At 43.3% G+C, this 18,132-nt stretch overlaps 3 protein-coding genes across 3 annotated transcripts; 2 read left to right on the plus strand and 1 right to left on the minus strand.

Moving 5' to 3' along the window:
• Positions 1–3,484: 3,484 nt before the first annotated feature.
• On the minus strand, positions 3,485–5,969 carry LOC5518619. The gene is made up of 2 exons (XM_048734484.1): positions 4,150–5,969; positions 3,485–3,838 (listed from the first exon to the last, which is right to left on the minus strand). Exon 1 carries the CDS (start codon positions 5,363–5,365, stop codon positions 4,187–4,189), a length of 1,179 nt encoding a protein of 392 aa, XP_048590441.1. The 5' UTR covers positions 5,366–5,969; the 3' UTR covers positions 3,485–3,838; positions 4,150–4,186.
• Positions 5,970–11,541: 5,572 nt separating this feature from the next.
• On the plus strand, positions 11,542–13,968 carry LOC5496305 (steroid 17-alpha-hydroxylase/17,20 lyase). The gene has a single exon (XM_048734479.1). The coding sequence runs from the start codon at positions 11,925–11,927 to the stop codon at positions 13,425–13,427; it is 1,503 nt and encodes a 500-aa protein (XP_048590436.1). The 5' UTR covers positions 11,542–11,924; the 3' UTR covers positions 13,428–13,968.
• A 1,136-nt stretch (positions 13,969–15,104) lies between these two features.
• LOC5518564 (steroid 17-alpha-hydroxylase/17,20 lyase) lies at positions 15,105–17,651 on the plus strand. Its single transcript, XM_001638519.3, has one exon. The coding sequence runs from the start codon at positions 15,614–15,616 to the stop codon at positions 17,114–17,116; it is 1,503 nt and encodes a 500-aa protein (XP_001638569.2). The 5' UTR covers positions 15,105–15,613; the 3' UTR covers positions 17,117–17,651.
• Positions 17,652–18,132: the final 481 nt, after the last annotated feature.

Genomic DNA, 18,132 nt, shown 5'->3' on the forward strand with positions numbered 1-18,132 from the left:
TTTGGGGATTGGTGTGTCTGTGGTTTGGGGATTGGTGTGTACTGTGGTTTGGGGATTGGTTTGTCTGTGGTTTGGGGATTGGTGTGTACTGTGGTTTGGGGATTGGTGTGTCTGTGGTTTGGGGATTGGTGTGTACTGTGGTTTGGGGACTGGTGTGTACTGTGGTTTGGGGATTGGTGTGTTCTGTGGTTTGGGGATTGGTGTGTACTGTGGTTTGAGGATTGGTGTGTACTGTGGTTTGGGGACTGGTGTGTTCTGTGGTTTTGGGATTGGTGTGTACTGTGGTTTGGGGATTGGTGTGTACTGTGGTTTGGGGATTGGTGTGTTCTGTGGTTTGGGGATTGGTGTGTACTGTGGTTTGGGGATTGGTGTGTCTGTGGTTTAGGGATTGGTGTGTACTGTGGTTTAGGGATTGGTGTGTACTGTGGTTTGGGGATTGGTGTGTACTGTGGTTTGGGGATTGGTGTGTACTGTGGTTTGGGGATTGGTGTGTACTGTGGTTTAGGGATTGGTGTGTCTGTGGTTTAGGGATTGGTGTGTACTGTGGTTTGGGGATTGGTGTGTACTGTGGTTTGGGGATTGGTGTGTACTGTGGTTTGGGGATTGGTGTGTACTGTGGTTTGGGGATTGGTGTGTACTGTGGTTTGGGGATTGGTGTGTCTGTGGTTTGGGGATTGGTGTGTACTGTGGTTTGGGGATTGGTGTGTACTGTGGTTTGGGGATTGGTGTGTACTGTGGTTTGGGGATTGGTGTGTACTGTGGTTTGGGGATTGGTGTGTACTGTGGTTTGGGGATTGGTGTGTACTGTGGTTTAGGGACTGGTGTGTTCTGTGGTTTGGTGTGTCTGAGGTTTGGGGATTGGTGTGTCTGTGGTTTGGGGATTGGTGTGTCTGTGGTTTGGGGATTGGTGTGTACTGTGGTTTGGGGATTGGTGTGTACTGTGGTTTGGGGATTGGTGTGTCTGTGGTTTGGGGATTGGTGTGTCTGTGGTTTGGGGATTGGTGTGTACTGTGGTTTGGGGATTGGTGTGTCTGTGGTTTGGGGATTGGTGTGTACTGTGGTTTGGGGTTTGGTGTGTACTGTGGTTTGGGGATTGGTGTGTCTGTGGTTTGGGGATTGGTGTGTACTGTGGTTTGGGGATTGGTGTGTCTGTGGTTTGGGGATTGGTGTGTCTGTGGTTTGGGGATTGGTGTGTCTGTGGTTTGGGGATTGGTGTGTACTGTGGTTTGGGGATTGGTGTGTACTGTGGTTTGGGGATTGGTGTGTACTGTGGTTTGGGGATTGGTGTGTACTGTGGTTTGGGGATTGGTGTGTCTGTGGTTTGGGGATTGGTGTGTACTGTGGTTTGGGGATTGGTGTGTACTGTGGTTTGGGGATTGGTGTGTACTGTGGTTTGGGGATTGGTGTGTACTGTGGTTTGGGGATTGGTGTGTACTGTGGTTTGGGGATTGGTGTGTACTGTGGTTTAGGGACTGGTGTGTTCTGTGGTTTGGTGTGTCTGAGGTTTGGGGATTGGTGTGTTCTGTGGTTTGGGGATTGGTGTGTCTGTGGTTTGGGGATTGGTGTGTACTGTGGTTTGGTGATTGGTGTGTCTGTGGTTTGGGGATTGGTGTGTCTGTGGTTTGGGGATTGGTGTGTACTGTGGTTTGGGGATTGGTGTGTACTGTGGTTTGGGGATTGGTGTGTACTGTGGTTTGGGGATTGGTGTGTACTGTGGTTTGGGGATTGGTGTGTCTGTGGTTTGGGGATTGGTGTGTACTGTGGTTTGGGGATTGGTGTGTACTGTGGTTTGGGGATTGGTGTGTACTGTGGTTTGGGGATTGGTGTGTACTGTGGTTTGGGGATTGGTGTGTACTGTGGTTTGGGGATTGGTGTGTACTGTGGTTTAGGGACTGGTGTGTTCTGTGGTTTGGTGTGTCTGAGGTTTGGGGATTGGTGTGTCTGTGGTTTGGGGATTGGTGTGTCTGTGGTTTGGGGATTGGTGTGTACTGAGGTTTGGGGATTGGTGTGTCTGTGGTTTGGGGATTGGTGTGTCTGTGGTTTGGGGATTGGTGTGTACTGTGGTTTGGGGATTGGTGTGTACTGTGGTTTAGGGATTGGTGTGTTCTGTGGTTTGGTGTGTCTGAGGTTTGGGGATTGGTGTGTCTGTGGTTTGGGGATTGGTGTGTACTGAGGTTTGGGGATTGGTGTGTACTGTGGTTTGGGGATTGGTGTGTCTGTGGTTTGGGGATTGGTGTGTACTGTGGTTTGGGGATTGGTGTGTTCTGTGGTTTGGGGATTGGTGTGTCTGTGGTTTGGGGATTTGTGTGTACTGTGGTTTGGGGATTGGTGTGTTCTGTGGTTTGGGGATTGGTGTGTACTGTGGTTTGGGGATTGGTGTGTACTGTGGTTTGGGGATTGGTGTGTACTGTGGCTTGGGGACTGGTGTGTACTGTGGTTTAGGGATATTTGTGTTTTGTGGTTTGGTGTGTCTGAGGTTTGGGGATTGGTGTGTCTGTGGTTTGGGGATTGGTGTGTACTGTGGTTTGGGGATTGGTGTGTCTGTGGTTTGGGGATTGGTGTGTACTGTGGTTTGGGGATTGGTGTGTCTGTGGTTTGGGGAATGGTGTGTCTGTGGTTTGGGGATTGGTGTGTACTGTGGTTTGGGGATTGGTGTGTACTGTGGTTTGGGGATTGGTGTGTACTGTGGTTTGGGGATTGGTGTGTACTGTGGTTTGGGGATTGGTGTGTACTGTGGTTTGGGGATTGGTGTGTCTGTGGTTTGGGGATTGGTGTGTACTGTGGTTTGGGGATTGGTGTGTCTGTGGTTTGGGGAATGGTGTGTCTGTGGTTTGGGGATTGGTGTGTCTGTGGTTTGGGGATTGGTATTTACTGTGGATTGGGGATTGGTGTGTTCTGTTCTTTGGGAATTGGTTTGTCTGTTGTTTGGGGATTGGCATGTGTCTGTTGTTTGGGGATTGGTGTGTTCTGTGGTTTGGGGATTGCCGTGTGTCTGTTGTTTGGGGACTGGTTTGTTCTGTCAAATGCCCCAACCCTTTGGGGTGCAAAAGGTACAAACTACAGGACATTTTAGACAAGCAATCTGAGATGAGCCAGTACCCTCAGGTTGTTTTTCTAATTGCCCTCACTCCCCTAGTGTGAGGACATGCCTAGGATTCCAAAACTATCAATTCTGCCACCCCCTCTGGACAGATTCCCATTCAAAACTGCTCTCCACCATGGGGGTTTCAAATTAATAGTGTTTTATCAACTGTAAATCCAAATTTTGACAAAAGTTTTGAGTGATCTTCCAGATAAGAACCTATTCTTCTCAACCAGGCTGATAAGGTTTCTTACAAAAAGGGTGCTTAATATTTCAAATTCCAGCAGGTAGGTTCTTATATGTGGGTGTTTACTGTTGATCATTGAGGTTCTTTTTCCAGGCCCATATCCAGGATTTTTCTTGGAGAAAGAGTTTTCTGATAAAAATCTGACCACCCCCAAATGAACAAAAAGGGATTTTTTTAATGTCTTGCAGTATCTCAAAGGGACATTTATTGTCCGATTTGGCTACAAAAATGTCTGACATAAGCATTGATGGAATACCAGAGTGATCTAGCTTATATGCTTTATAGTCTACAAATAGCACGTCCAATGAGAACTGAAAATGGACCTTCGGCTGTTGTGTGTGTGTGGGGGGTGCGTTTGTACGCCTACACCTCCCCCCATGGGTACGGGCCTGCTTTTCTATATTTTTTAAAATGCTTATCTATAAAAAAAGATAAAAAGGAGGTGTCGTTAAAGGGTGGAGCTCTTGCACAATAATAGGTATCGCCTATATCATATCTACTAACTATGCCTATCTATCTATTTGTGGTTCCCTCTATCCTAACCTAGGTGTCGTTAAAGGGTGGAGCTCTTGGACAATAATGGGTATCGCCTATACCATATCTACTAACTATGCCTATCTATCTATTTGTGGTTCCCTCTATCCTAACCTAGGTGTCGTTAAAGGGTGGAGCTCTTGGACAATAATGGGTATCGCCTATATCATATCTACTAGCTATGCCTATCTATCTATTTGTGATTCCCTCTATCCTAACCTAGGTGTCGTTAAAGGGTAGAGCTCTTGGACAATAATAGGTATCGCCTATATCATATATACTATGCCTATCTATTCTCAATTTGTGGTTCCCTCTATCCTAACCTAGCAGTAATTGATTGCCGAGCATGTCCGTGATGGTGCGCGCCGCTGACCTGGGGCATTGAGCCTCTTCGATTCATGTGACGCCATCAAATACATCTCGTCCTCGTCGTGTCCTAGGGCTTTCCCATGGATGCGCAGGCTTTTCTCGTCTCTAAAGCACATTCTTTGCCGGGAACCTGACTCAGACTGCCAATGTTGACAAGGGACACAATAGAACGGGTGCGTGGCGAAGTGGTCCTCTCTGTGGTGGGCTGCCTGATGCATCACGCTTTGGAACCGATGAGGGCACTTCCGGTTCTCAAAACATGCTAATGGGTACACAGTGTAGAAATGCTCGATGTAGTCATCACGCGTCTTGAAGTACTTTCCACAAGAGCAGTTGCATTTTTTGTGGCAATTTTTCATATGGATTTCCACCTGCTCTCGAGACGTAAATTTTCTCTCCGGGCAAAACTGGCATGTTAGAGCATTGTTATTTTTATCTCGTGGAGATATTGGTTCGAGAATATCGTGAATTGTTTTCATATGCTCTCGTCTTGCTTGGTCTGAGCAGAAAATTGAGTCGTCACAATATGGGCACATAGTCTGTCCCTGAATGTGTCCCTGGAGGTCTTTCTCTGTATAAAATCTCTTCGTGTGATGCGGGCATTCGGGGTGGGCACAAAAAAAATTATGACTTTCTAGATTATGCAGATCCCTTTCCTCTACTGTACTGAAAACAAGTTTACAAAACTTGCACGCGGAATCAAGAATATCTAAAATAGTGTTATCTCGACCGTCTATTTCCACAAATCTTAGCCGAGTGTTCCTGTAGGTCAACAGCTCAATGACTTCCTCGTATTTCCTCCCTTTGTCTGCGATGAGGTATATTGTAGAAGGGCTTTCTACACAGAGCTCCTGTTTATCTGCGCATGCTCCAAATCTCTGCAGTAATTCAGCGACAATGCACGTATCTGAGGCGAACGGACAAGTAGTCAGAGAGTAGTGTAATTCTACCCAGTCGTGTGCTGGTGGCAGCGCTTTTAACGGAGTGTCTTTCCGTAAAAACACATGGATTCTTAATCGCGACAGCCTTGCTTCCTCGTTTGCAAATGAGAAGTCGTCAATAAAGTTCCTACAGCTGCTTTCCCAAACTAGAAAAAACTCTTCGAACTTTTCGCAATTCTTGTTGCTCTCCATATTCGCTTCCTTTGAGACGCGTTTACTGTTTAGTAGACGTAGATACAAAGGAATGTCATCCAGTAATGTAAATATTGTGAAAAATTCACCAAAGTGTCAGATAAATTGAGCAGGCTGTTACCTTTGAAAGATTATCATTTCTTTGTAGTCTTTGTTTGTAGTCCTTTTGTTTGAGTAGGTGCAAAAGAGCCCTAAAAGCCAAATCTATTTCGACATAGATAATTACTTTAAGAAAAATAAGCTGAGCCATGGGCCCTTTCTAGCACCATGACATATTTAATCCAATAAAAATCCTAATTAGCCCCTTTTCTATTATCCTTTTAATTAGGTATAACGGTTTTGTTTATATAAGCAAAGGCGGGACGCACACTAAGAGACATTAAAGGATTGGACATGGCTAATCTGTACTTCTACTTATCCGGTTAAGTATTTTCACTTTTGGGAGACTTTTCTTTTGTATCCGGCGTTTTCCCCTGATTTGGTCTTAAAGCCGCATTGTCACCAGTTTACTTCCGGTCGATTACGCTACAATCTCCGATGATTTTTAACGGAAAACGCGAAAAAATATTTCAAAATATCGAAAGCAGTGTGTTTATTGGAAGTTTCTTTGAGGATGTGATTGATAATTTAGAGCGGATGGCCTGTTTAATATCTCGGATTCTAATAGATTCTTTTGTCTCTTAACGTTGAGGTTTCCGTCGGACCTCCGGAAGTGAACTGGTGACAATGCGGCTTTAAGGCACAAAATCATAGGCGGCTCCAATTTTAGAAGAAAAGTATTGTTGCTGAAAACCACAAATGTTTACCTCCCACCATGTATTTTTTTTACAGTTGAGCCTTCCTTCCCTTATCCCCGCAACGTTATAGAAGTCCTGGATCAGCCACTTAGACGATGATTCGACAGCTTGAAATCACCTCGATAGCTCTCCTTGTATAGATACGAGAGGGCAACTATACGAACACCGTCTTTCTGTCATCTGTCATATTGATATCCATTCAACCCGTCAGGTCTAAATGGCGGTCCTATTGTCATAAAGCCACCATAAAGATCAAGTGGTAAGACACTTGATCGTCTTCTCAATTTTTTTGAAAAAAACGAGAATAACAAGGAGGAGGTAATCAAATTTCGCGATATTTAAGTTTGTGGGAATTAAATTTCGCGTCTAAGGCAACCCGCCATGGTTGCGTTGCCATAAAAGGCCTACGGGCCTCTATTCCGTCAATCGATACTATAATTGCGTTCGTATCGTGGAATCTTCCAGATTGCGCATTCTATTTTGGGGTGAAAAGCATCAATCACAACACGATTTTGAATGAATTCTGCCGGCGCGTTGTCAAAAAACTTGAAAAGCCCTTGGCAAGATCCAACATATTGCGTACTATATTGCAGGCGTGGCAAATAACTAGATTTAGTGAATGAAGGCAGCATCCTCGATATTCGGCATCCGGTGCTGCCCCACGGGTATCACAGGGATTTTAGAGCTTAGGGTTAGAAATTGCTTCGACCACACCCAATGTGCTATCTATAAGGGCGGTTTAAAAATGTTTTTGAAAAGTGCTTTTATCCCTTTGGGGTTTACGGCTTTTCTGTTCCACCAGTCAGAACATTCTGATTCATAATTCATGCCATGTTTCGCCTAGTGCAGTGGCCTGGCTTTCTGTAGCGAACAGTGTCTTGTTTTCGTCCAGTGAATATCGTCGCGATAACATCGAATTCGGCTGTTATATTTTGCGATGATTTAATGTTTTTTTTTTTTTCCAAAATGCTTTTCTTTTCGCCCAACAAGGGGGGTGACATGTCACCCCCGTCACCATATCAAACATATCCCCCACGGATAGTGTCCTTCGTATGTATTGCCTTATATGGGCATTCATGCCCATATTTAGAAGAGCTAAAGTTTCCCCGTTTCCCTGATCTACAGAAAACATGGTGAAAAATGCTGGTCAATTTGCCTGTCAATTTGACACTCGAGGCAAAAGTTTGTCAAGAAAAACTTGATCGCTTGGTCAAATCCTTTTCTTACTATTCTTGAAAAGTCCATAGACCCAGGCCTCCAAGAGATTGACCGACCGTGTTTGAAGGTCGCCCAAATATTGATATGCACCCCTGGATCCGCCACTGTCCTTATTAGAAGCGAACCCAAAAGATATGGGCTGTCAGATACGAAATCATAACGACATAGTTGCTCTGAGAAAAATGCGCTTTTCGAAATCACTCAAACCCAACCTTACAGTATGATAACCAGTTCCGTATCACTTCATATTAAAATTACTCTATCTTTTTTGCGGAGGGCCCAATGCTCATGATTTTTTCTAAGACGACTACAAATTTATTTATGCATATAATATGCAAAGAAAAGACTACACATTTTCAAATTTTATTGATTCATATGGTATTTTCTGTTTGCACATAGTGGGAGTAGTTCCGTAACAGCGGGCATAGTTCCGTATCACTCAAAAATTCTGTCGTCTGGTACGAGATGTTTTCATTTGAAAATCAATAAAAAAAAACCATATTGACTGAATAACATATCACATCCCTTTCTTTTTGCGTAAAATTAATGTATAAAAATGATTTTAACTTTTAAATGCAGCAGGTTACAGGGGCGACAGAAGGGGGGGGGCAGGGGGGCGCCAGCCCCCCCTACCTTTGAAAGTGGGGGGGGGCACTTTTCTAAGCGGATGCTTCTTTATATATGAACGTTTTTTTAAACCAAGCGGTACATATGCAACTGACAACAAATTTGAAACCACTACCCACCCCTCCCCCCAAGTTTCGCCCCCCCACTTATGGGACCACTCTGCCGCCCCAACAACCAACAACCGTCAATGGGCTTTCGCTCGCGTGTCGCTAACAAATCCATATAGAAACAAAACGGTCTGATTCTGAATTCTTCTAAATAAATGCCACAACCCATACAAATACTGAAACGGCAAAATGCAAAAATGTAGAGGATAAGGTGAGCCTAGAATTGGGTGATTATGATAATTTTCGTGTACGAGAGCTCAACAAAAAACCGTTTTTATTTACAAGAACAAAATGTGAATTCTACGGCCGCCAATGCGTTGTAGTTATTTTAAGAGTTCTGCAATAACAATCCCATATCCCTTTGTAAGTTTGCCAACTAATGATTATACTATGGTAAATTTTGGCCGTTTTATTTAATCATCCTATCATATTGATATATCAATCACAGTTTCAGTAATTATTTAAATATAGAATAATATTTTATCGAGCGCTAACAATATCAATGAGGTTGTCTTTAAAATGAAGTTCTTTTATTCAGCCGAATGACTGAAATAAAAGGCCCACATAATAAAAATTAACCGTGTAGAATTAACATTACTGGGATTAAAATAATTAATTGAGAACAGGATAATCAAATCAATCCTTTTCGCGGCTTTATATCTGCAGACAAACCCAAAACACACTATGGGCGCAGGGTGATACGGAACTATTCCCACGTCCTCCGGGAATCACGAAAAACTAAAAGCAATGTAAAAAAAAAAAAAAAATCGCATCAAGCCAGAAAAAAAACTTATATACATAAACAGACATTATTTCTTATTAGCATTCGTATAAAAATTAGGAAATTTTTGTTGAAGGAGGTATTGTTTTTATCCGACTTTCGTGACGCGGGTCAGTTCACTGTGCAGTAAATATAAACGCCGCTCATTTTAGCACCCAATTATGAAAAGCGCTTCAAAATGACGATACTTTCTGAACCAACCATTGAATGAAATAAGCTGGATTTATATCTCAGGAAAGGTTAATAGTTTTTCATCATTTAAGTAGTTTTGTAATGTTTAAATCTACAATATTCTAGGCAAAAAGATAAAAACAAATGCTGAGTGTTACGGAACTGACATGACGGAAAAACCTGGAAAACGCGCAATTCCAGATAGAGAGAGAAGACACAATTTCTTACAATGGCTATAGGTTCCTTGTATTACGGACTGATTTTGAAAACACAAATAACGTGAGGCCGAAGTGCACATAACCAGATTTTGGCTTTTTAAGATAATTTTTCCTTGATCATCATTGCCCTGTGTAATCAGTTCAGGGACGAAAAGCTCAAATTTCAATGACACTTTACAAAAAGTCGCATCAATTTAAAAAATATCGCACTTTATATTTTGTTTGCTATAAGTTACTTAGTACTCAGATAAATTTTCCGCCTTATTCGATGTGAAATGGGCTTATTTAAAGCGTCACGTCATGTTTTTTCCGTCATGTCTACGGAACTAGGACTGCTACGGAAGTGGTTATCGTACTGTAACCGCACATGTAATAAATGACTGTGCCTCAAAGCCGCATTGTCACCTGTTTACGTCCGGTCCATTACGTAACAATCTCCGATGATTTTTAACGGGAAACGCGAAAAAAATTCAAAATTGTAAAAGAATTGTGTCTTTTGAAAGTTTCTTCGAGTATGTGACTGATAATGTAAAGCGGATGGCCTGTTAGTGCAGATTCTAAAGCTCAACGCACACGGTGAGAAAAATTTCACGCTTGCACTTTGCTTCTCGCCAGCACAGAAACTGCTCGCGAGAGACGTGATTTCGTTCGATCGACGCCCGCACACTGTGAGTTTTTGGCCTCGCGGGGCAGTGAGGCTGTATAAGTACAAACCGTCCGAGAGATTTGAGGTTGGTCGTATTTTATGACCTTTGGTGTCGTTACTTTGGCTGAAATATTCGATTCACTAAAATCTTGACTGAAATTGGCATTGTAGTGCGATAGGCGTGTGTCATTAAAAATATAAACCATGTTATGATAGATTATGTTAGAATGAATTCGTATTTTACTTATTGTAGTAAGCAAATAGACAAAGTGAAGATATTTGCTCTAGCTAAAAGGAGTGTTCAAGGTTAAAAGCATTCTTGAAGCATTATTAGTTTTTATTGATTTAGCTTGAATAGGAAGATGTTCGTTTAATTATAAGAATTAGTGAAATAATGACCTTTGTGGGATCGCACCATGTTTCGGAACTCATCTGTCTTCTACTTTCCGTTGAATCAGTTAGTTAACGAGTCTTCTGTTGATAGAGTTCCTTTTAATGTCGGACGTTGACTGTCGGTATCATCAACGCTCCACGTAGGACCACAGGTAGCCCAGGCAATGGTTTCGAAGCTTGTTCGTAGCTTGGAATCGGCTGTTATTCTTAGAGGTAAAACGAGTGGATTGAAGTCGCGATTTTTTGTGAAACATTGCCAATAAAATTGCCTTACAACTTAGAAAATACCTTGTTGCTGTCATATTTGTGTGTAATATACGATTTTGGGGGGTTTTCGTAACGGAATATATGACTTCTCTCCCCCTACTAAGGAAAGAAACAAGGTTGGAGGCGCCATTTTCGGTAGCACTCGAATACCGTCGAAATTCGCGAGGAAAATAGAACAAACGAAATATTTTTATCTCGCAGGCCTATGCCAGGATACACTTAAATTCGATATGTGGCAAAACATCCGAGCTAAATCATTTTCCCTGGCCGCTAGCCATTTTTTAAAACGAGTAAGCAGCGATTTGAATCCTTGACCGGCGCCGTTGGACAATTAGGTACGCTCGGCTGAACACGGAGCGAAGCAAACTATTATTAGCCTGCGAGGTGGAAAGTCTGCAAGGCTGTCATCGGCGCATAGTAATCTGTTATATAAATTAAACAAAAATAAGACATAACAGATTACTTACCTTGCTTCAAAAACCGATAGTTCTGAATTTTAGACCACGAAAAATTATGAAATCCGTATCGAATGCGCCGGTGACAGCCTCGCGCTATAAGTTGTGCTTAGCTCTACTGTTTTTGGTAATCTGATTACTTATGCTAATCTAAGTCAGCAAACACCACACCTACGCTACTTGAGTGACGACCCCTCTTGCCCCTTTACGTTCAGTAACTTTCGATTACAAGTTAAATATTTGTTTCTACAAAGTTACCTTTTTAACTTTCCTACCGACTCCCTTAGTTTCATGGCAAAGGACATTCGTTTTGTATCCCTTAATCCTTTCAAAGCTTTCCTTTGTTATCGATGATTTTGCCGACAGTTAATGATATCTGATGTAGCTGTTTGCATTGTCAAGTACCGTCCAATCACTGCCCTCTGCGCACGTGGTCAGTGCTTGTCAATCAAACCTAATACCTATTCTACTATAAATAAGACCAGATTGTAAACCTTCAACTCACTCGCATATCTCAACTGTACCACTGAACTCCTCCCGACTAATCATTACAATCATATTTGTGGTGTGAAGGAAATTAAGATCAAAACAAACAGAAATGACATATTTTATCATAATAATGACAAATAGCAGTTGCTTGTCATTTTTATTCTACCATTAGACAACTCTGCACTAAGATATCACGTGACGGTTTTGATTGGCAAATCAATCAGCCAGGAAGCTTCTTTGCCAGAGAGGGTTTGTTCTCTAGCGTGACGGGCTCAGCCGTTTATGTATTTATTTGGGCTTGAATTTGCCACATAAAAAGTCAGCTTACTTGTTAGTGCCTATTATCTAGGCAAACTCCAGAAAATTGATTTTACTGTCCAAAAAGGAGAAATGATCGCAGGAATTTTACTCGCATGCTTTGCAAGCTATGGCATTTACTTCGTCGCCTGGCTGATTCTAAGGAAAAGAAAAGGTCTCCCCCCGGGTCCATTGCCATTACCTATGATAGGAAACCTTCATCTCCTATCCAGCAAACCTCACTTGGATCTTACACGACTCGGAGACATCTACGGGCCCATCTACACATTGAATATGGGGTCACAGCTAGCGGTGGTATTAAACAGCTACGACATTGCAAAGGAAGCGCTGATGAAGCGAGGAAACGCATTTGCTGGTCGACCGCATCACTTTGTCGGTAGTAAGTTTTCGCGAGACGGTAAAGGCGTCGGGTTTCAGAATTACACTCCCACCTTACGACGCCAGCAGAAAACTATCATGAAAACAGTGAAGTTTTTCGATACCCTGAAGACAGGAGAGAGTTTACAGGAGATTATAACAAAGGAAGTCGATTACCTTTGTAAACGGTTACTCATCTTTGGAGACCAAAGTTTTGATCCTCGCCGCGAGGTGACTTTTGCTGCAGGGAATGTTGTCGGCAGAATTACATTCGGCGAGCGTTACAAAGGAGGAAACGAAGAATTTTGGCAACTTATGGAATCATTGACAATATTTGTCGAAGGCCTTACTGCGACTAGCTTTATTGATGCATTCCCGTTTTTGAAATATGTTCCGTTCAGCATGGTAAAACGCGTGGAAAAGGCGGTAAAGCTACGAGACGATGTTTTGAACGATAAATTTTGCGATCACTTAAAGAACTTGCAGAACAGCACCATATCAACCACGACTAATAGAGATCTGACTTATGCGCTTATTGATGAAGCAAATAAGACAAACTGCTTTGCGAATAGCCAATCAGATACGCTTACCATCGATCACGTGATCATGACAATGAACGATATGATTATGGCAGGAAGTGAGACCCCCACCATGACACTTCTCTGGATACTCTATTTTCTTGTGAAATACCCCGATGTTCAAGTGCGCGCGCAGAAACAGGTTGATGACGTCAGTAGGAACGTCCAACCACTAGCGTGGGAAGGAAGAAAGCGTTTGCCATATTTAGAGGCGTTCATTGCCGAAGTATTGCGTATTACTGGTGTGATGCCTCTAGCAATCCAACATCTCGCCATGGCAGACACGGCCCTAGCAGGGTACCATATTCCCAAGGGCACTACTGTGATAGTCAACTTATGGGCCATGGGCCATGATCCCAAGGTCTGGGACGCCCCCATGGAGTTCCGTCCAGAAAGGTTCCTTGACTCGCGTGGTGGTTTCAGCACGGCCAGCACTGAGGGGTTCACTCCATACGGCATGGGGCTGCGCTCTTGTCCCGGAGAGCAACTTGCCCGGATGGAGCTGTTCCTATTCACGGTTCGGCTTCTGCGCATGTTCGAGTTCCGTGCAAGTGAGGCTTTACCCGAAATGCTCGATGGCGAGTTTGGAATCACACTCAGGCCATTGCCTTTTAAAATCCGCGCCATCAAAAGACATTGAATTTTTTTCATGGTTATTGATAACAGGGGCGGATAAAGCTTTTCGCGAAAAAGGGGTTTGGCTATGTGACAAAGGGTGGGGGGGGGGGGGGGGTATTTTTTTGTTACATATGGCTTTCTGACAGCCCAAAGGAGGATTTAACCCCCCTAAACCCTCACCCTCCTAGATCCGCTACTGAATAACCCAAGCCAACCTTGTGAATCGCCTGATCATGGTTGACACCTTTTTATCTCTTTACAGCCAAATTCGTTGTTGCGCGACCTCGGCGAATCCAAAATCCTTGTCTCGTTTGGAATAGCGCGTAGTCAGACACAAGCTTTGGGGGCTGTTTGTCTGGTTTTGATTGTTTGGTTTGATTGACTACGCGCTATTCCCAAACGAAGAAAGGGATTTTGGATTCTGGCAGGTCGCGCAACAACGTATTTGGCTATAAATAAGCAACATAAAATGAACCTTATTGTCAGATAAAGAGGCATTGTCACTTTAACATGAATTTTCACTTATTTCACCTATCCAATAAAACTACAACCAGACAACATTATCAAGTTCCCAATAGTTATCACCGCATTCGTCCAATAGCTGCTTGTTATAAATTCCATTTAATCAAGCCTGGATGCCTGTAGACTATGGCTAGCCCGCTGCTCCTTTTCCAGAAGTATCTCAAAATGTGTGGTCGACCGGGTGTGTGACACACAGGGTACCCGCGCGATCATCACAAAAACTGAGTCGCTTACCGTGAACGTTGCACTTTGATCCAGAAAGGTCAGATAGGAAATAACGGGCGATACGGGAGGGGGAGGGGGGGGGGGTGGGGGGGGGGGCACAAGCAAGAAGTAAAATAATTCCGTAAAATTGGAGGGAAAACCTAACATGCGTTGCAGCAAGAAATCCGAAAAATATATCAAACATAGATTTTCAACTCACTAACACTCATCTAAATGACGAGTTGGGAAGCCTGTGGTGATTAAAAATGGCGGAGCGTTCCCATTGGAAGGTTGGTGGTGAAAGAAAGAAATATTTACCAACGATAACTGTAATATTTTTATACCCATAGATCATATAAAAAAGCGGAAACGATCAGCATTTCGATCAGTAAAACTATCATTTTAAAGTCTCGAAATTGTACCAGTAACGCGGCAGTAATAACCGGAGGGCAGTATGAGACAGCGGCGCCGTTGGACAATTAGGTACGCTCGGCTGAACACGGAGCGAAGCAAACTATTATTAGCCTGCGAGGTGGAAAGTCTGCAAGGCTGTCATCGGCGCATAGTAATCTGTTATATAAATTAAACAAAAATAAGACATAACAGATTACTTACCTTGCTTCGAAAACCGGTAGTTCTGAATTTTAGACTACGAAAAATTATGAAATCCGTATCGAATGCGCCGGTGACAGCCTCGCGCTATAAGTTGTGCTTAGCTCTACTGTTTTTGGTAATCTGATTACTTATGCTAATCTAAGTCAGCAAATACCACACCTACGCTACTTGAGTGACGACCCCTCTTGCCCCTTTACGTTCAGTAACTTTCTATTACAAGTTAAATATTTGTTTCTACAAAGTTACCTTTTTAACTTTCCTACCGACTCCCTTAGTTTCATGGCAAAGGACATTCGTTTTGTATCCCTTAATCCTTTCAAAGCTTTCCTTTGTTATCGCTGATTTTGCCGACAGTTAATGATATCTGATGTAACTGTTTGCATTGTCAAGTACCGTCCAATCACTGCCCTCTGCGCACGTGGTCAGTGCTTGTCAATCAAACCTAATACCTATTCTACTATAAATAAGACCAGATTGTAAACCTTCAACTCACTCGCATATCTCAACTGTACCACTGAACTCCTCCCGACTAATCATTACAATCATATTTGTGGTGTGAAGGAAATTAAGATCAAAACAAACAGAAATGACATATTTTATCATAATAATGACAAATAGCAGTTGCTTGTCATTTTTATTCTACCATTAGGCAACTCTGCACTAAGATATCACGTGACGGTTTTGATTGGCAAATCAATCAGCCAGGAAGCTTCTTTGCCAGAGAGGGTTTGTTCTCTAGCGTGACGGGCTCAGCCGTTTATGTATTTATTTGGGCTTGAATTTGCCACTTAAAAAGTCAGCTTACTTGTTAGTGCCTATTATCTAGGCAAACTCCAGAAAATTGATTTTACTGTCCAAAAAGGAGAAATGATCGCAGGAATTTTACTCGCATGCTTTGCAAGCTATGGCATTTACTTCGTCGCCTGGCTGATTCTAAGGAAGAGAAAAGGTCTCCCCCCGGGTCCATTGCCATTACCTCTGATAGGGAACCTTCATCTCCTATCCAGCAAACCTCACTTGGATCTTACACGACTCGGAGACATCTACGGGCCCATCTACACATTGAATATGGGGTCACAGCTAGCGGTGGTATTAAACAGCTACGACATTGCAAAGGAAGCGCTGATGAAGCGAGGAAACGCATTTGCTGGTCGACCGCATCACTTTGTCGGTAGTAAGTTTTCGCGAGACGGTAAAGGCGTCGGGTTTCAGAATTACACTCCCACCTTACGACGCCAGCAGAAAACTATCATGAAAACAGTGAAGTTTTTCGATACCCTGAAGACAGGAGAGAGTTTACAGGAGATTATAACAAAGGAAGTCGATTACCTTTGTAAACGGTTACTCATCTTTGGAGACCAAAGTTTTGATCCTCGCCACGAGGTGACTTTTGCTGCAGGGAATGTTGTCGGCAGAATTACATTCGGCGAGCGTTACAAAGGAGGAAACAAAGAATTTTGGCAACTTATGGAATCATTGACAATATTTGTCGAAGGCCTTACTGCGACTAGCTTTATTGATGCATTCCCGTTTTTGAAATATGTTCCGTTCAGCATGGTAAAACGCGTGGAAAAGGCGGTAAAGCTACGAGACGATGTTTTGAACGATAAATTTCGCGATCACTTAAAGAACTGGCAGAACAGCACCATATCAACCACGACTAATAGAGATCTGACTTATGCGCTTATTGATGAAGCAAATAAGACAAACTGCTTTGCGAATAGCCAATCAGATACGCTTACCATCGATCACGTGATCATGACAATGAACGATATGATTATGGCAGGAAGTGAGACCCCCACCATGACACTTCTCTGGATACTCTATTTTCTTGTGAAATACCCCGATGTTCAAGTGCGCGCGCAGAAACAGGTTGATGACGTCAGTAGGAACGTCCAACCACTAGCGTGGGAAGGAAGAAAGCGTTTGCCATATTTAGAGGCGTTCATTGCCGAAGTATTGCGTATTACTGGTGTGATGCCTCTAGCAATCCAACATCTCGCCATGGCAGACACGGCCCTAGCAGGGTACCATATTCCCAAGGGCACTACTGTGATAGTCAACTTATGGGCCATGGGCCATGATCCCAAGGTCTGGGACGCCCCCATGGAGTTCCGTCCAGAAAGGTTCCTTGACTCGCGTGGTGGTTTCAGCACGGCCAGCACTGAGGGGTTCACTCCATACGGCATGGGACTGCGCTCTTGTCCCGGAGAGCAACTTGCCCGGATGGAGCTGTTCCTATTCACGGTTCGGCTTCTGCGCATGTTCGAGTTCCGTGCAAGTGAGGCTTTACCCGAAATGCTCGATGCCGAGTTTGGAATCACACTCAGGCCATTGCCTTTTAAAATCCGCGCCATCAAAAGACATTGAATTTTTTTCATGGTTATTGATAACAGGGGCGGATAAAGCTTTTCGCGAAAAAGAGGTTTGGCTCGGTGACAAAGGGTGGGGGGGGGTATTTTTTTTGTTACATATGGCTTTCTGACAGCCCAAAGGAGGATTTAACCCCCCTAAACCCTCACCCTCCTAGATCCGCTACTGAATAACCCAAGCCAACCTTGTGAATCGCCTGATCATGGTTGACACCTTTTTATCTCTTTACAGCCAAATTCGTTGTTGCGCGACCTCGGCGAATCCAAAATCCTTGTCTCGTTTGGAATAGCGCGTAGTCAGACACAAGCTTTGGGGGCTGTTTGTCTGGTTTTGATTGTTTGGTTTGATTGACTACGCGCTATTCCCAAACGAAGAAAGGGATTTTGGATTCTGGCAGGTCGCGCAACAACGTATTTGGCTATAAATAAGCAACATAAAATGAACCTTATTGTCAGATAAAGAGGCATTGTCACTTTAACATGAATTTTCACTTATTTCACCTATCCAATAAAACTACAACCAGACAACATTATCAAGTTCCCAATAGTTATCACCGCATTCGTCCAATAGCTGCTTGTTATAAATTCCATTTAATCAAGCCTGGATGCCTGTAGACTATGGCTAGCCCGCTGCTCCTTTTCCAGAAGTATCTCAAAATGTGTGGTCGACCGGGTGTGTGACACACAGGGTACCCGCGCGATCATCACAAAAACTGAGTCGCTTACCGTGAACGTTGCACTTTGATCCAGAAAGGTCAGATAGGAAATAACGGGCGATACGGGAGGGGGGGGGGGGGGGGGGGGGCACAAGCAAGAAGTAAAATAATTCCGTAAAATTGGAGGGGAAACCTAACATGCGTTGCAGCAAGAAATCCGAAAAATATATCAAACATAGATTTTCAACTCACTAACACTTATCTAAATGACGAGTTGGGAAGCCTGTGGTGATTAAAAATGGCGGAGCGTTCCCATTGGAAGGTTGGTGGTGAAAGAAAGAAATATTTACCAACGATA

This window comes from Nematostella vectensis, chromosome 11, assembly GCF_932526225.1.
Source record: "Nematostella vectensis chromosome 11, jaNemVect1.1, whole genome shotgun sequence".
In the NCBI taxonomy this organism is placed as follows: Eukaryota; Metazoa; Cnidaria; class Anthozoa; order Actiniaria; family Edwardsiidae; genus Nematostella; species Nematostella vectensis.

What these genes read in the sequence shown, in the direction of transcription:
- LOC5518619 (XM_048734484.1), bottom strand. Translation starts at nt 5,365, where the DNA reads ATGGAGAGCAACAAGAATTGCGAAAAGTTCGAAGAGTTTTTTCTAGTT.
- LOC5496305 (XM_048734479.1), top strand. Translation starts at nt 11,925, where the DNA reads ATGATCGCAGGAATTTTACTCGCATGCTTTGCAAGCTATGGCATTTAC.
- LOC5518564 (XM_001638519.3), top strand. Translation starts at nt 15,614, where the DNA reads ATGATCGCAGGAATTTTACTCGCATGCTTTGCAAGCTATGGCATTTAC.